Raw genomic sequence first — 14667 nt, 5'->3', positions numbered from 1 at the left:
CATTAAGATGGTTTATTGGCATATAGATTTTATATAGTTTATTGACTTTTTTACAAATTACTTTATTGAATGGGCGATTGTGTTTGAGAATTTAGAGAAATTTTGTGGTTTAGATGTAAGGATGTGGCAGAGTGTGATGTTATTTAAAAATATTTAGACTTTCTCTATAATTCACCCACTGTTCTAGTAAACTTTTTAATCTAACATATACTATCATTAAAAGCATATAAAATCGAAAATGTTCCCTTGAAGATCTTCAAATTCTGAAAATAGATGATCATATTAATAGTTTCGTACGTAATTTAGTTTGTACTATGTACGAATTACGAATGAATGAGCGTCATCTCCAATTTTTATAGGGTATTTATGATAATTTGCATACACACATACACCCCTATCGCCAGTCATAATTTCACGTGAAATATGTTCCCTTTTCACTTTTTTAGTTAACTGGCTTTTATGTCGTGAAATAAATTCTTCAGTTTCATACAAAATCAACTATTGTGAATGAATTGTTCACAACAAGTTCACGATAGCAATTTTCCCATTGAGAAATTGAAAATTTCAAAGGAACAAAATTTTTACTTCTTGGCGATGAAATATTCCAAAAACTGACATAATGAATGAAAACATCATGGCGATGAACTGTCAAAACGAATTACCAATGTGTCGTAGAAATAGGTTAATTCGCTATTGTCACTCAGAGTCCGAATTAAGTAATTCAACTGCTTCGTGTGAATTTGGTTTTAGTAAGAATTATTTGAGTTTCTTCAGACTCTTTACCCTGACAGAAAAGACCTTGCTGTTCTCAATCTTCAATATATTGTCAGGAATATTAGACAGAATATTCTGGTAATTTTTCAATATATTTGCAATAAGTTCATCCCATTTTATGGCTTAGAAGATCGAACTACATATTTGCGGATATAGTAGGTAATCGTGATCATCAAAATCTCAGTTATCTATGCGTCTAGCTTTAGTTTATGCAAGAAATAACAACCAACCATGATCCAACCGACCCTGACATGCTTTAGTTATGCCAGAAGTACGACGAATCCTGCCGATTCTGCATATGAATGCTTAAGATCAGCCGATAGTAGTAACAGCAGGATCTAGGCCTAAATAAACACGATCAATACGATTGTTAGATCTTACAACGTTGGCAGTGCAGAAAATGTCTAATAACACTGCCAATTTTTGTTTTTCAATATTGTCAGTAATGCTTTTTCTGACAACGTTGCAAAAGGAAAATTATAAGTTCAGACGATTGTTAAATATTTTCTGAACATTTTAGATCACGTTAATCTGAATTCATTAAAAAAATCCCTAGAATATTGCTGAAGATTGTAATGAGATTAACAACAATTTCAGTTATTTTAGCGGTAACAGCAGTGGTTTTGAAAATGTTATTTTAAAATTAACTACAATTCTATGAAAATTAAAATTAAAACGAAATCGTTTCTACTCGCCACCAATATAACCTCTATGTGGTTAAACAAATACATTCGTAGTGTGCAAGTGTATGCAAATTGTTTAACTCTATTAAACTCAATACAATTTATGATTTCATCACACTTCAATTTGATTTTATAATATAATAATTTTTTTTTTTAATTTAATTACAAATACATTTGTTTAATAATGTCTAAAATATTTGCCAGTAATTCTACTCTCAATGAGGGTTATTATTCTAGATGAGTTTGTTTGTAAAGTCGAGTATAAACGAATACAATTACGCGTTTTAATATCGTATAAAAAATGATCATATTCGTCAACTTGCTATCTAAAACTCAATTAAATACACACTCTATGATAAATGATCATCATGATGATAATGAAGATAATGATTGTCTCAAAAATCGACAAGAGAAGAGAGTAATATGCAGTAGTAGTAAAAGTAGTATTAGTACTACAAAATAAAATAAATAAAATATTTATTTTATATTGCAGTTGTTCTGAGAGTAATGAAATAAACGGTCAATTAACAAGTCGTAGGTACAGCGACGCAAATATAAAATATATAATAATAACAACAAATTCAAAAATTTTAACAAGCCGACTTTTTCAGTTGTTGTACGATATTAAGTCGTCAATCAAAATCTATTTGAGAATTCTAAATCTTTTTAAATTCGAAAATTAATTTAAACAAATTTCTTTATTGTTGAACATTTTTTGTTTAAGTGACACTTTGTATCTTTGGGATTCCTAATGTGACAAACTAAGAGAATTCGATTTTCTTGTTTATTTTTGTTTTATGTTTTTTTTTTGTTCATTCTGTAACAACTTGGGGATTTAATTTAAAACGACGAAAAATACAACAGAAAAAAGTGACAAAAAATAGTTTTTAATTTTGGTGATGCTACGACAGGCTGCTGGCGTTTTTATCTCATTGTCGTGTATTTTTGTAGTTTTTAGGCAAAATCTTCCCTTTAGTTTGCCGTATACCGTAATCGACGCACACGGTTTTCGAGAACTCATTTAATTTTCTAAAAGAAACGAATTTTGTAAAAGTTCTTGCAAAGCAAAGGTGGGGGTCATTTTTGAAAAAAAAAATAAAATCTATTCTAAAAAAAAGTTCCCTTTTATAAAAGTGAATAAATAATATTTAAAACAATTTTTGTTTCTATTTAAAAGAGAAAGTGTTGTTTGCAAATTTTACAAAATTCGTCTAAACTAAATTATATAATAGAGATAACAAGTTAACAAACTAAATATTTTGTATTTATTTAAACTACAATAATAGATAACTACAAACATTTAGTGTGTGTTCTTTACCTGTCATTGTTTCAAACATAATTCAGTTTTTCTTATCTAAAGTGCAAAAAATAAAATAGAAAGTAACTATTACTAATAATAATAATCAACAATAATAAAGTATTATTGATAACAAAAAGTGTTGATCCAAACATTCATCCCTACGCCGCATATAGACGAAAAACAAAAACGTTACTTCAATTATCTTTTGAATGCTTAAAATAATCAGTTATTTTTCAACCTTTAGTCACTGCAGCAGTCAGTTGTCATTCAGTTGCATTTCGTAATAAAGTGTGAATGTAAATTTTAATATTTTTTTTAATTAAATTTTTATTATTTTTTCTTTAAATTTTAGTTCTAAAATTTTATTTTGTACGTTCGTTGAAAAGAAAGTGTGTTTTTCGTTCCTCTTCTACTATTCTATTATTAAATTTAAGTGTGTTTTATTAAGAAAAAAAAACAATATTTTTAATATAAAAATATAAATTGAAAATGGCTGCCTTAGAACAAGTACAAGAAATTTTTGCACTTTTGACAGAAATTACAGAAATGCCGTTAAATCGTGAATCTTGTAAGTATTTTTTTAAAAAATTAAAATAATTTAATTATATTTGAGTTTATCTTTAATGGGAAATTATTATTAAACCGGTTTAAAACAAAAATGATTAAAAAACGTTTTTCTTTAAAGAAAATATTCCATTTGTATTATTTTTAGTAAATTGTTTTTGTTGTTAGTAGAATTACCTGGCTGATTTAAAATCCGTGTTATTAAATTTTATACTTAATCTCAGTTTATTTAAATTATTTATAATCATATAAGTATTACATTGTTTATTTTCTCTATTGTTAATACAATTTAAATGTTTGCTATCTGTGCGAAGAGAAACAATTACATACATGCTTTAGCTCATTAAGGAACATTTAAACTATTTTGTGTTGAAAAATATAAGAAAATTCTGTTGTCAGAAAGAATCAAAATGAACATTTGATTCAATAAAAATCGGCTTCGGCCTGACAATGGTAGAAGTCTTTAATAGTCCTCATATAGTCTAGTCTATATTCTAGTCTAGTCTATCGTATAGTCTATGGTCGAGTCTATGCCTAATGTAGTCTATAGTCTAGTCTGTATTCCAGTCTATAATCTTGTCTATATTCCAGTATATACTCTAGTCTATAGTCTAGTCTATAGTTTAGTCTATAGTCTAGTCTATTGTCTAGTCTATAGTCTAGTCTATAGTCTAGTCTATAGTCTAGTCTATAGTCTAGTCTATAGTCTAGTCTATAGTCTAGTCTATAGTCTAGTCTATAGTCTAGTCTATAGTCTAGTCTATAGTCTAGTCTATAGTCTAGTCTATAGTCTAGTCTATAGTCTAGTCTATAGTCTAGTCTATTATCTAGTCTATAGTCTAGTCTATTGTCTAGTCTAGTCTATAGTCTAGTTATAGTCTAGTCTATAGTCTAGACTAGTCTGTAATCTAGTTTATAGTCTATTTTATAGTATATTCTATTTGATTTATAAATCTTTGATAAATGTTTAATACACTCTATTGTCTAGTCTACAGTTTAGTATATAGTCCAGTTCAATGAACATCACAATAACCCACCCTAATGGGTTAATATAAGAACCCAAAAGGCGCCTCTCTATATAAAAAAACATATTTTATAAAAAACTTACATATAGCACATGTAAATATTACGTAAGAAGTTTTTTGATATTGACAGGTGTAGACTAAATAAAAACAAACACAAAATTATACATGTCAAAATTAAGGGTAACGAACGAATATTAAGAATTTTTTAAAACGCAAAGAAAAATAAAACATGCGAATAAAGTAAAAATAATAAATAAATGCAAAATTTTTAATTTTTTTTACAAATTATTAAATACATTTTTGCGTTTCATCTATAAAAGCATTAAACGTGAATTAGTAATAGATGAGATCATTGTTTATTAAATAAAATTAAAAAAGAATCTATGGGCCATAAAATAATATAGTATTGTGGCATTTAAATGTGTCTACCTTTATGAATAACGTAATGAATATATATATACAGTAAAATTTCGATAAGGCCAAGTTAAATTCAAAAATAGTAAACCAAAAAAGCAAAATTTTACTAATTTTTTCAATATATGATATCATCCAAAAAATTTAAACTTTGCTTATAGTGATAGAAATTTCGTCTTAGTTTATTTATAGGGTTTCTACTGTATATTATATGAAATAAATATGACGACTAAGGGTTGTTTAGATGCATTTAGAATTTTACTACGTTTCAATAATAATTCTCTCTCAATACACCACCCAAATGTTGTTTTAATAATAAAATATTTATTTTATGATGTCATTTTCAGTTCCTTTATATGGCCATGTAACAACACTGTTGGCCAGTGTTAAAGAAAGTAACACAAGTTTAAGGAAAGAAAAAAAACAAAGAAACTTATATATATACATTAATTAATTAAATTGCATTTGAAAGTGTCTTTCTTTCTTTATTCGCACATATTTGTGTTTTCGTGAAAACGCAATTTAATTTCATTATTACACTCTTATATTGCATATGCATACATACATCTGTAGGTATTTAAATAGACTTTGGATGGATGGTTGGAAAGATAGAAAGACAAGTTGTCGGACAGATAAAGATACTACTGCTGCATTGACTAGATTTGTTTGTAAATGCCAATGAACTTTTTTATATCTACGCATTTTTTCTTTAATTTACTGACGACTGTTTTATATTTATTCTTTGTGCAGAATCTCTTATTGACCATTACATGATTATTGTTGTTTTTGTTATTATAGTATCTGTTTTGTGTACATTTGTATTTATTGTTTTTTTTTCTTAATTTTTCTGCGGTGTTGTTAAATTGTTATTTTATTTTGTTTTTTGTGATGGATACCTGTACTTTGTCCTCTTTGGTGAAAAGAGAAGAAAAGTTTTCAAAAAAACAACAGTTGGGAAAGAGAGAAATATAATACATAACACTTTTTAAATAACATCTTCGAAAGGCTTAGATTTATACTGGGCCACGTTTATAATCTAAGCTATAGTTGTATAAACCGTAACAGTTTGCCCCTGAAGTAATCCAATAATATAAGACTTGAAAAAAAAATAATTAAAGAATTCCCAATACATACGTTTTTGTCATCTTAATACGAAATGCAAAATTTTATGTTGTCAGATCATACAACGCTAACCGATCTGGCAATGTACTGACAATAAAAATTATTATCAATAGGTCTATTCTCAGTTCAGATGATTGTAAGAAAACCTTACAATTTCATTGCCAGACCATTGTCAAACAACAAAATTTATCTACCAACAAATATTGTCAGTTCACACTGTTGTCAGATTGTTGTATGACAAAAGTTGCCAAATCTTATTTTGTGGAAATGATCTTTAAATGTATCGTGTTGCCAATAGAAATTTCATTGTCAAATGCATAAAATTCGCCATCTGCCAATAAAAATTGTCAGTAATTATCTGGATATGTTAGATATCTGACAATATTATTGTTTTACATTATTAGGTTATGCTTTTTCTGACAAATTTTAGTTCACTAGGTTGTTAGACATTTTCTGTCAAAGATGTAAGATCTGACAGCCGTGTATATGTAACTTTAGTTAGTTTGAAAGGATAATCTAGAGCTATATATCGGCCCTGGTCTCAACTCCTTATCCAGTTTCTTATGAAAATCGAGCACATGCGCTCCGACCTGACACTAAGCTATAGTTGTCACAAAGAAATTTCTGTCTGATTAAAATAAAATGTTCAAATCAAAAATAATTGTTTAAAAGTTCCGATAACTGTCCCATATTTTATAAAAATTAAATATTTTTAAAAACCAACTAGATTCTTATCCAAATTGAAAATCACTGTCTTCGACTACTGTGCAGCTACCCACCTACCTGCTTGAGGCAATTGCAATTGTTATCTAAATTATTTTATTGTACCTATTTGTAAACAATTAAATTGAAAAGACGATAAAAATGAGTTACATATTATAGTGCAGCTACCTTTTTTTCCTCTCATTATATTCTCACTTTTAAACAATAAACAATAGAATTTTTTTCAATTAATTTTTTTTTGTTTAGTTTGACAAACCATAGCAATGCAGTTGTCAGTCAGTGCATCCATCTTATATTACACGTTTATTTCATGTTCACGTTTAAATATCTCATATTACTTACAATTTATCCAACCATTATTATTTGCTTAAATGACATACATTTATAGTACAAACAAATCACGGCGGCATATAAAGTGACAGAAAATAAAAATGGTTAGAAAACTACGTCATAATTTGTATAAAACGAGTAATACTGCTTTACAGTATTATAATAAATCGGTCTCTATATAATTCAATCGTTTTCAATTCTCTTATACATATTACGTAGTTTATTTTTATTATTCTTTATTCTCTGTTTTTTATTGCATTTAGAAAATGATTCATAATTTAACCTAACCGCACCCAAACTTTGTCTGTTTCTTTTCTTTTTTTTTTATTACTCTCACTTAGTACTACGTACTTATTTTACCTTCTCTAAGTCTCCACTAAGAAAACGGAAAAATCCCCCAGACAAAATAAAAACAAAACATATTGAGTATAAAACGAAATATACTAACTAACCATGGTTTCACGATGATGAACCCCACCGTCAATCTTCGTGTAATGACACGTTGTTTGCTAACGACGGACGAATGTAGTGTGTGTTGCCAGCAGAAATAGTCTACCCGTGTTGTTAAAATACCGAATATAACATATGCAGGCATGTACCATGAGACGTATACTTATGTTTGACATTGTTAATCGTAGTATGTATGTACTTTGCTACACTATATCGCCCATCGTTGTTTTCTGCATTATCTGACATTCTGACATATATTGTACTTACGTAGATGTGTTTAGTATTTATAATTATGTGGAGGCATTTGCTCTCTCTCTATCTTTCTCTTATTCTTGTCTATCGTTCAATGATCTTCATAGATAGTTTTTTTCTCTTTTTTTCTCTGGAGAATAATTTCTTTTTTGTGGTTTTAAGTTGTATTGTTGTGTATTTTTTTACAAAACTGGACCTGCTGTGATGACGTCTATAGATTTTATATACATATATACATGTATTTAATAAATGCATTGTCTGGTTTTAAATTCAAGTTTAATTATCCCTTTATCAGTTACAGTGGGTTTGGAAAACATTTAATTATATAATTTATTTTATAATGCATTGACCCTTGTACAATTTTACTTACAAAACCGGAAATGTTATACGCTACACGATTTTGTTTTTTTTTTTTTAAATCTTATAGTATAGAATATAGATTGATAAATCAATTCAGATACTTCAAAAAATTCCATCAGCTGTCTAAAAAATATAATTAGAGTTTGAAAAATTTGAAAGAGAGTAAACAGAATTTCCAAATGATGATAATGTTTCTCATCTTCTTTATTGTATAAAGTTATTTTTACCGTCTTATTGCCAGAATATCATGGATCAATATCTAACATTTTCAATTTTGTTTTGTCACATAATTATAACTTTAAAAGTGCTAAAATGGGCGGGTTTCTTACTCCTCAGTTAAACTAGGCTTAACTTGCTGTTAGATTAAACTCGGAACAAATTTAGGCGGACTTTAACCGATGATTGTGTTTTTCAGTTTTAGGTTTAAGCTCAGTTAACTTTGTTAGTATTTCACTCAAAAACATAAACAATGAACAGCTGTTTTTTGCAAACAATACTTTTGTAAATTGAAAAATTTTGAAAAAATGTTAAATAAACATTTAAAACAATAATTAATAAAACAAAACAAATCAGAAAATTACAATTTACTTAAAATAGTAATTTTTTGTTCTTCCGAAATCATTGTTTTATTGTTTTTGTTAATTGTGTTTTCTCACTTATAACTTGAGTTTAATTGGCCAATTACACTCTGTTAAACTAAGATAATAAGTAACTTTACTGATATCTGAAAAACACGAAACATAAATTTAACCAGGTTTAACCAAAGAATGAAGATTATCTTTATCAGAAAAACTCGCCCTAAGTGCTTCAGCAAAAAAAATCTAAATAAATAATAGAAATTCGTATTTTGCCAGATACCAGAAATCATGTGGCAAGTCAATTCGCCCAAAAGGTCTAAAATAAAAAAATACAAAAGACAGTTCGCCTGTGGCCGGTGGAGAATACTCTTAGCTATTACAGCTGTCGCTTTATGGCTCTGGATTGTTCTGTGCTAAGATACATGATCATTTTTAATGCAAATTAATTATCGATCGGTCCAATTTTCTAAAATAAATTTTCTCATTCTTACCTTCTTCTTAGACGATTATAAAAACGAATTAAATGATTGAATTATCTTTTATCAATTCGATATTAATTCCAATATAAATTTTTTTTTAAAGTTTGGCCTATTTTTATATAATTTTTGGAAAAGATATTTTCTCTGAACCCACTGTATTTACATATGTAATACATACCAACATTTTATCAAGTTCTTGTCTGCAAGTCTTAAAGCCCTATTGAAAACCTCTCTGCTTCTCTTTATCACCAAGTACGTAAAAAGTAGCGTGCCAGTTCAAAACTTGTTTCCCACAACAAAAACATAACATGGAGAGGGAGAACTTGCTATCTCACCAAAAGACATTCTTTTTTTAATGTATCTGTATCTGTCTTAGGAAACACTTGAACATTTTATATTTGTATTAAGATCGTGTCGTGTAGGTTACGTTGCAACTTTAACACAACCTTTCAAAAACCAAATACGAATTTATAAAAACAACAAAACTCATACATTACTACACTATACTCTCTTCTAAATGAGATACTTAACTATACTCAACCATAACTGACAAACCAGCCATCCAGCCAAGTGCTTTTTTGTTTCTGAGTCTTAAATTTCTTTGGAATACAATAGTCTATTTAGTCATTAAGTAAACGTCATTCCCTCAAAAACGTTGTGACGGTCTGCAGTATCGCCACGATTTATAAACATAATTTTCAAATCAAATAAACCAAGTTTACTTTTTGGTTAAACACACACATTAGTTACGCTTAATTGCCAGTTAACACGCATCTTTTTTTATAAAAAAAATATATTAAATTAATTGTTCCTTTGGCGCCAAAACAAAGAAAAGTTTGCCATAACACTAAATTATTTGGGGGAAAATAAAAGTGTTCAATATAAAACAAAATTAAACTAAATTTATTAAAAAAAATATATAACAAATTAAATAAATAAAAAAATGGCTGGTGGTAGAAAATTTTCACGTAACAATTCATCAGTACAACAATTGCCCGAAAGAGGACCAGGTAAAAATAAGTTGAATTTTTAATTTAAATTGAACAGAAAAAAAACTTTCTAAAAGCAGAGCAAGCAAACAGCAACGTAATTAATTTGTTAAAACAGTTGTTGAAACAAGTAATCGTACACTAGGAATATTTTAAATGATAAGAAACTTATAGGTTAAAGATAATATTTATCAAATTTAATTTTTAAAATATTGTATGATTTACTTTTTTCTTTGTCAAAAATTTTGTCACATTTAATATTATCCATAATTCGTTAATTATGACTTGTTGTCATTTATTACTTTCGTTAGGTAGATTGTTAACATTTATCTCCCTTTTTGAATGTAATTGTCCTGCTGTCATTGGTTGAATTTTTTTTTTTTTTGGGAAAATCAAGTGTTAATAATTAGTTTTGCAATTACGCAATAGCATTATAATGATAACCCCTGACTTCGTTCGATATGCACTTTTTTTAAATGACAGCAAAGCATTAATTGCCTACTTGTCAATTTTGCCTAGCTGGCAGGGATTACTACATACAAACACATTTACTTTCAAAACTATTTGAATATTTTTGACAACCTGCTGAGTTTACTTTGATAATATTTTTGTTAAAGTATAACATAAAATCAGGTGTGTCTTTTAAATTTGTTCAAATGAGTAGTAATTTAGATAATATTTATATCAAAATGTTCAATTAAATGTTCAATTAAAAACATGATAAATCGATTGACATTAATAAAATGTCCCATCCGTGTTGAAATACAACTTTGGAGTCATAACAATGGGCCTGTTCCTTATATTTAACATTTTCGAATTTATTTGTTGTTTTTTATGACCAAATATTGACCTAAAGGTCCCGATAACCGATTTTATTTTTATTCTAAAAGCAATAGTCGAAGTCCAAACATTGCTCCGAGGCATCAGTATTAATCGGCCTTTCACACTAATACGACATGAACTTTAAAACATAAACAATAACATTGTGTTGCATGTTTACTTGCACTAACACATTATTGCACTGGTACCCTCTGATATTGGATCATATAAAACTGGTTTTAAAACATGATATAAATTTAATTTACTTTTGATAACAGACTTTTTTCATAATAAATCCAGAATCTCTAGCTATTTCCGATGAAACGATTAACCCCTAAATTAAAAGATTCCTGAAAATACGTTTTCTTTTGTCATTTTTGTAGTCTAGTCTAGAACCTAGTCTACAGTCCAAACTATAGTATAGTCTATAGTATATTATAAAGTCTAGTCTATAGTATATTATACATACTAGTCTTTAGTCTATTCTATTGTACAGTTTAGTTTAAAGTACTATCTATAGTCTAGTCCATAATCAAGTCTATGGTATAGTCTATGGTTTAGTCTTAAGTACGATCTATAGTCTATTCTATTGTCTAGTCTATAGTCTAGTCTAAAGTAGAGTTTATAGTGTAGTCCATAATATAGTCTAGTCTATTATCAAGTCTATAGTCCATTCTATAGTCCTAGTCTTTAGTCTGGTCTATAGTCTAGTCTATAGTCTTATCTATAGTCTAGTCTATAGTCTAGTCTATTGTCTAGTCTATAGTCTTATCTATAGTCTAGTCTATAGTCAAGTCTATAGTCAAGTCTATAGTCTAGTCTATAGTCTAGTCTATAGTCTTGTCTATAGTCTAGTCTATAGTCGAGTCTATAGTCAAGTCTATAGTCTAGTCTAAAGTCATGACTACAGTCTGGCATTTAATTTAGTCTAAAGACTAGTCTCTAATCTCGTCTATAGTTTAGTGCTTTAAACCAACAAAAAGTAATATTTTTCTTAGAAGTTAGAACCATTTCAAAATATAAATTCTACATGGCTGAATTAGAACTTTAATATCGAAAGATATTGCTGGACAAACATTCCAAAAAGTACGTTTAATTTTTTGAAGCACTATATCTTTAAAATAAAATCAAATCTTATCTCTTATTTACGCTGTACGTAAGCTGCTCTAGTGCAGTCAGTGATTTTCATATAAAAATATTAAAGCTCTTATAAATATCTTTAAACAACAGCAATAACAACAAAAAAAAATACACGTTCTTAAAGGTACAACAAATATAGATGTGTGTTGTTTAATTATATATTTTTTATAAATACAACAAAACAAAATTTGTCAACGTGGCTTCCCAAATGATTTAAACACAACAATTGATCTTATTAATAAAATATAGAAACAAAAAACACTAACAAAATCTTATTATTGTTAAATATTGTAAACGTATACAATTTTATTTTGTTAAGTGTGGCCAAAATTTTGTATTAACCTAAACAATTTTTTTGATTGTCTTTGGTTGTTTAGGTTGTTGTTGTTGTATAGTGGTAATTGTGTTTTCATTCGCCAGCAAATGCCACGCTTTCATTTATAGCCTATTTAATTGATTTGATATAAATTTTTAAAACATTTTAATATTAATAATTATGTTGATTTGTTTTAATTTGTTGTTAACAATAATTGCTGGGGGAATCAAGAACATAATGTATAAAAAAAATGTTGTTTATTTGTTAGATTCAGACAACGTAGCCAATATTTGTACAGATTTTTTTTCAAGGTTATCGGAATGTATGCATGTATAAGCGTTGTTTGGGAGATGTTATTCCATTACTCTCCCTCTTCTCATTAGGTTGTTAGTACCATTTTTAGTCATAGACTTTAAAACAGCTTTGTTTTTGTAATTCTTAATTTCATAATTTAATTTATACCTCTATTCTAGTCATAACCTGTGCGGTTGGCTCTTGGTGATAGTGAAATTTTATTAATAGCTATTTGTTGTACGTTTGTTAGTTTTCTTTTTTTTTTAACACAAAATTATATGTAAATAAATAATTTAAATTTTAACATATATTAAACAAATTATAGCAAATTTTTTTGTAGATAGTACACTGAAAATAATCCATGCTCAACTTTACGAAAAAAAAAAATCGTAACTTATATTTTCGTAATATTTAAAAAAATTTCGTGTATAATACGAAATATTATTTAATAAAAACCTTTTCCATTTTTACGAAAGTACGAAAACCTTTCGTAATATTTTTATCTTAAATTGTAGCGAAATTAAACATAATGATGTTAACCATATTATGATTAAATAAAACTACAACATTTTTATAAAATTTAAGAAAAAGTACAATATTATTCCCGAATTATTTTCATAAAAAAATTGAAAATTCGTGTGGAGAATAATTTTGAACTAAAATTAGAAAATTTATTTTAAAATGAACAAAAATGTTTGAATAAATTAATATTTCGTAAATTTTACATATTTATTCAAAAATCCCTTTTTTCAATTTATGTAAATTAATTTTTTCTAGAATATTTTGCATTATACTAAAATATTTAGTAAAATTTCGTATATATTACGAAAGAATTTCGTGGTGCGAAACAACGAACGATTCGTATAATGTACGACATTTTTTGTATATATTAGGCATGGATTTTTTTCAGTGTATGTACTAGGCATTTATAATTTAAAGAATTTTATCTTAGTTTTAAAGTGTTTATAACATATTAAGCATTTATCCATTGATTTAATATATTTCTTATTTTAACTTGATTCCAATTTTCACTTGTCACTTTCAAACTTATTTCATAATGACATCATCATCATTGTCATAATGTTATTCTTTTTTGGAATTGGTACAATAAATGAATGAACAATACGCACAAAACTTTTTTATACAAAAAAACCAGACATTTAGATATTTGGGTTGGCAACTCAATTCTATTATTATTCATTACTACTGGTTTTTATAATTTTTTATAACATAAAACTTTCTAAAATTTAAAGTTTATAGTTAAAAAGTATTGAAATTCTTATCAGAAATCTAATTTAAATGCATTTGTAAGAGAACACATACACGTTTTTAATGAGTTTCAGATTAGGTATTATTGTTGTTTTTTTTTTAATTTATTAAGTTATTTTAATTTATTAAATATTTAATTTTATTATTTACCAGTTTTAAAAATGAAAAATTTTTTTAAATAGCATTATTATATCAGAAATTTTTCACTGAAATTCTACCAATGGACTATTTAAAACAGGAAATAGAAATTTCAAAAATAGAATGTGAAGAATCCCGTTTTGTTAATTTTATGACTTAAAATTAAAAATTTTTGATAATTTTTATTATATCATAAACATGACGCAAATCTAACATTCTCATCTATTTATTGCTCTGATACTTTTTCATGAATTTTATTAGTTCAGGAAAATAGTAAATTATTGTTAAATATGTATTTAATTGTAAAAAAATAAATACAGATGTTTCTAAAGGATTTAGCCGTGCTGGAAATTAATCTGACCTTAGGCTTTTTTATCGCTTTTGAAATTTCAGATATCGTCCTAAAATTTGAAAACTTTGGCCCCTTTTGAGATTTTTGAACAACACCAAGACAACTTTCGATTCTAAAGGTTTCAGCAGTTCTGAATCTGAAAATTAGCATCTAGGATTTGAGACATCGACCCGTTTTGGAACCTTTTAAGATTTTATAACAAAGCCAAGACAGCTTTATTTAAAAATTGTTGATTTTCGGTATTTTCATGTATTTATACCCAACATTATTATAGTGCGGAGGGTATGATGCTTTGT

At 27.2% G+C, this 14667-nt stretch overlaps 1 protein-coding gene across 5 annotated transcripts in view; it reads left to right on the top strand.

Annotated features, from left to right (window-relative positions):
* Positions 1 to 14667, top strand: part of LOC111690742 (reticulon-1-A) — a 36581-nt gene that overhangs the window by 17108 nt on the left and 4806 nt on the right. Inside the window, exons 1-2 of one of the 5 annotated variants that reach the window (XM_023453288.2) lie at positions 2391 to 2527; positions 3110 to 3325. The exons of 3 other annotated variants lie outside the window; for them this stretch is intronic. In XM_023453288.2, the coding sequence (XP_023309056.1) occupies positions 3247 to 3325 (79 nt within the window). In that variant the 5' untranslated portion in view covers positions 2391 to 2527; positions 3110 to 3246. Of the gene's footprint in view, positions 1 to 2390; positions 2528 to 3109; positions 3326 to 9681; positions 10065 to 14667 lie in introns of those variants that run through there. One more of the 5 variants, XM_023453292.2, reaches the window with a different exon arrangement.

The sequence above is a fragment of the Lucilia cuprina genome, chromosome 2, assembly GCF_022045245.1.
Source record: "Lucilia cuprina isolate Lc7/37 chromosome 2, ASM2204524v1, whole genome shotgun sequence".
Classification (NCBI taxonomy): Eukaryota; Metazoa; Arthropoda; class Insecta; order Diptera; family Calliphoridae; genus Lucilia; species Lucilia cuprina.
The sequence above is the reverse complement of the archived record's forward strand: the minus strand, read 5'-3'. Positions and strand labels throughout refer to the sequence as shown.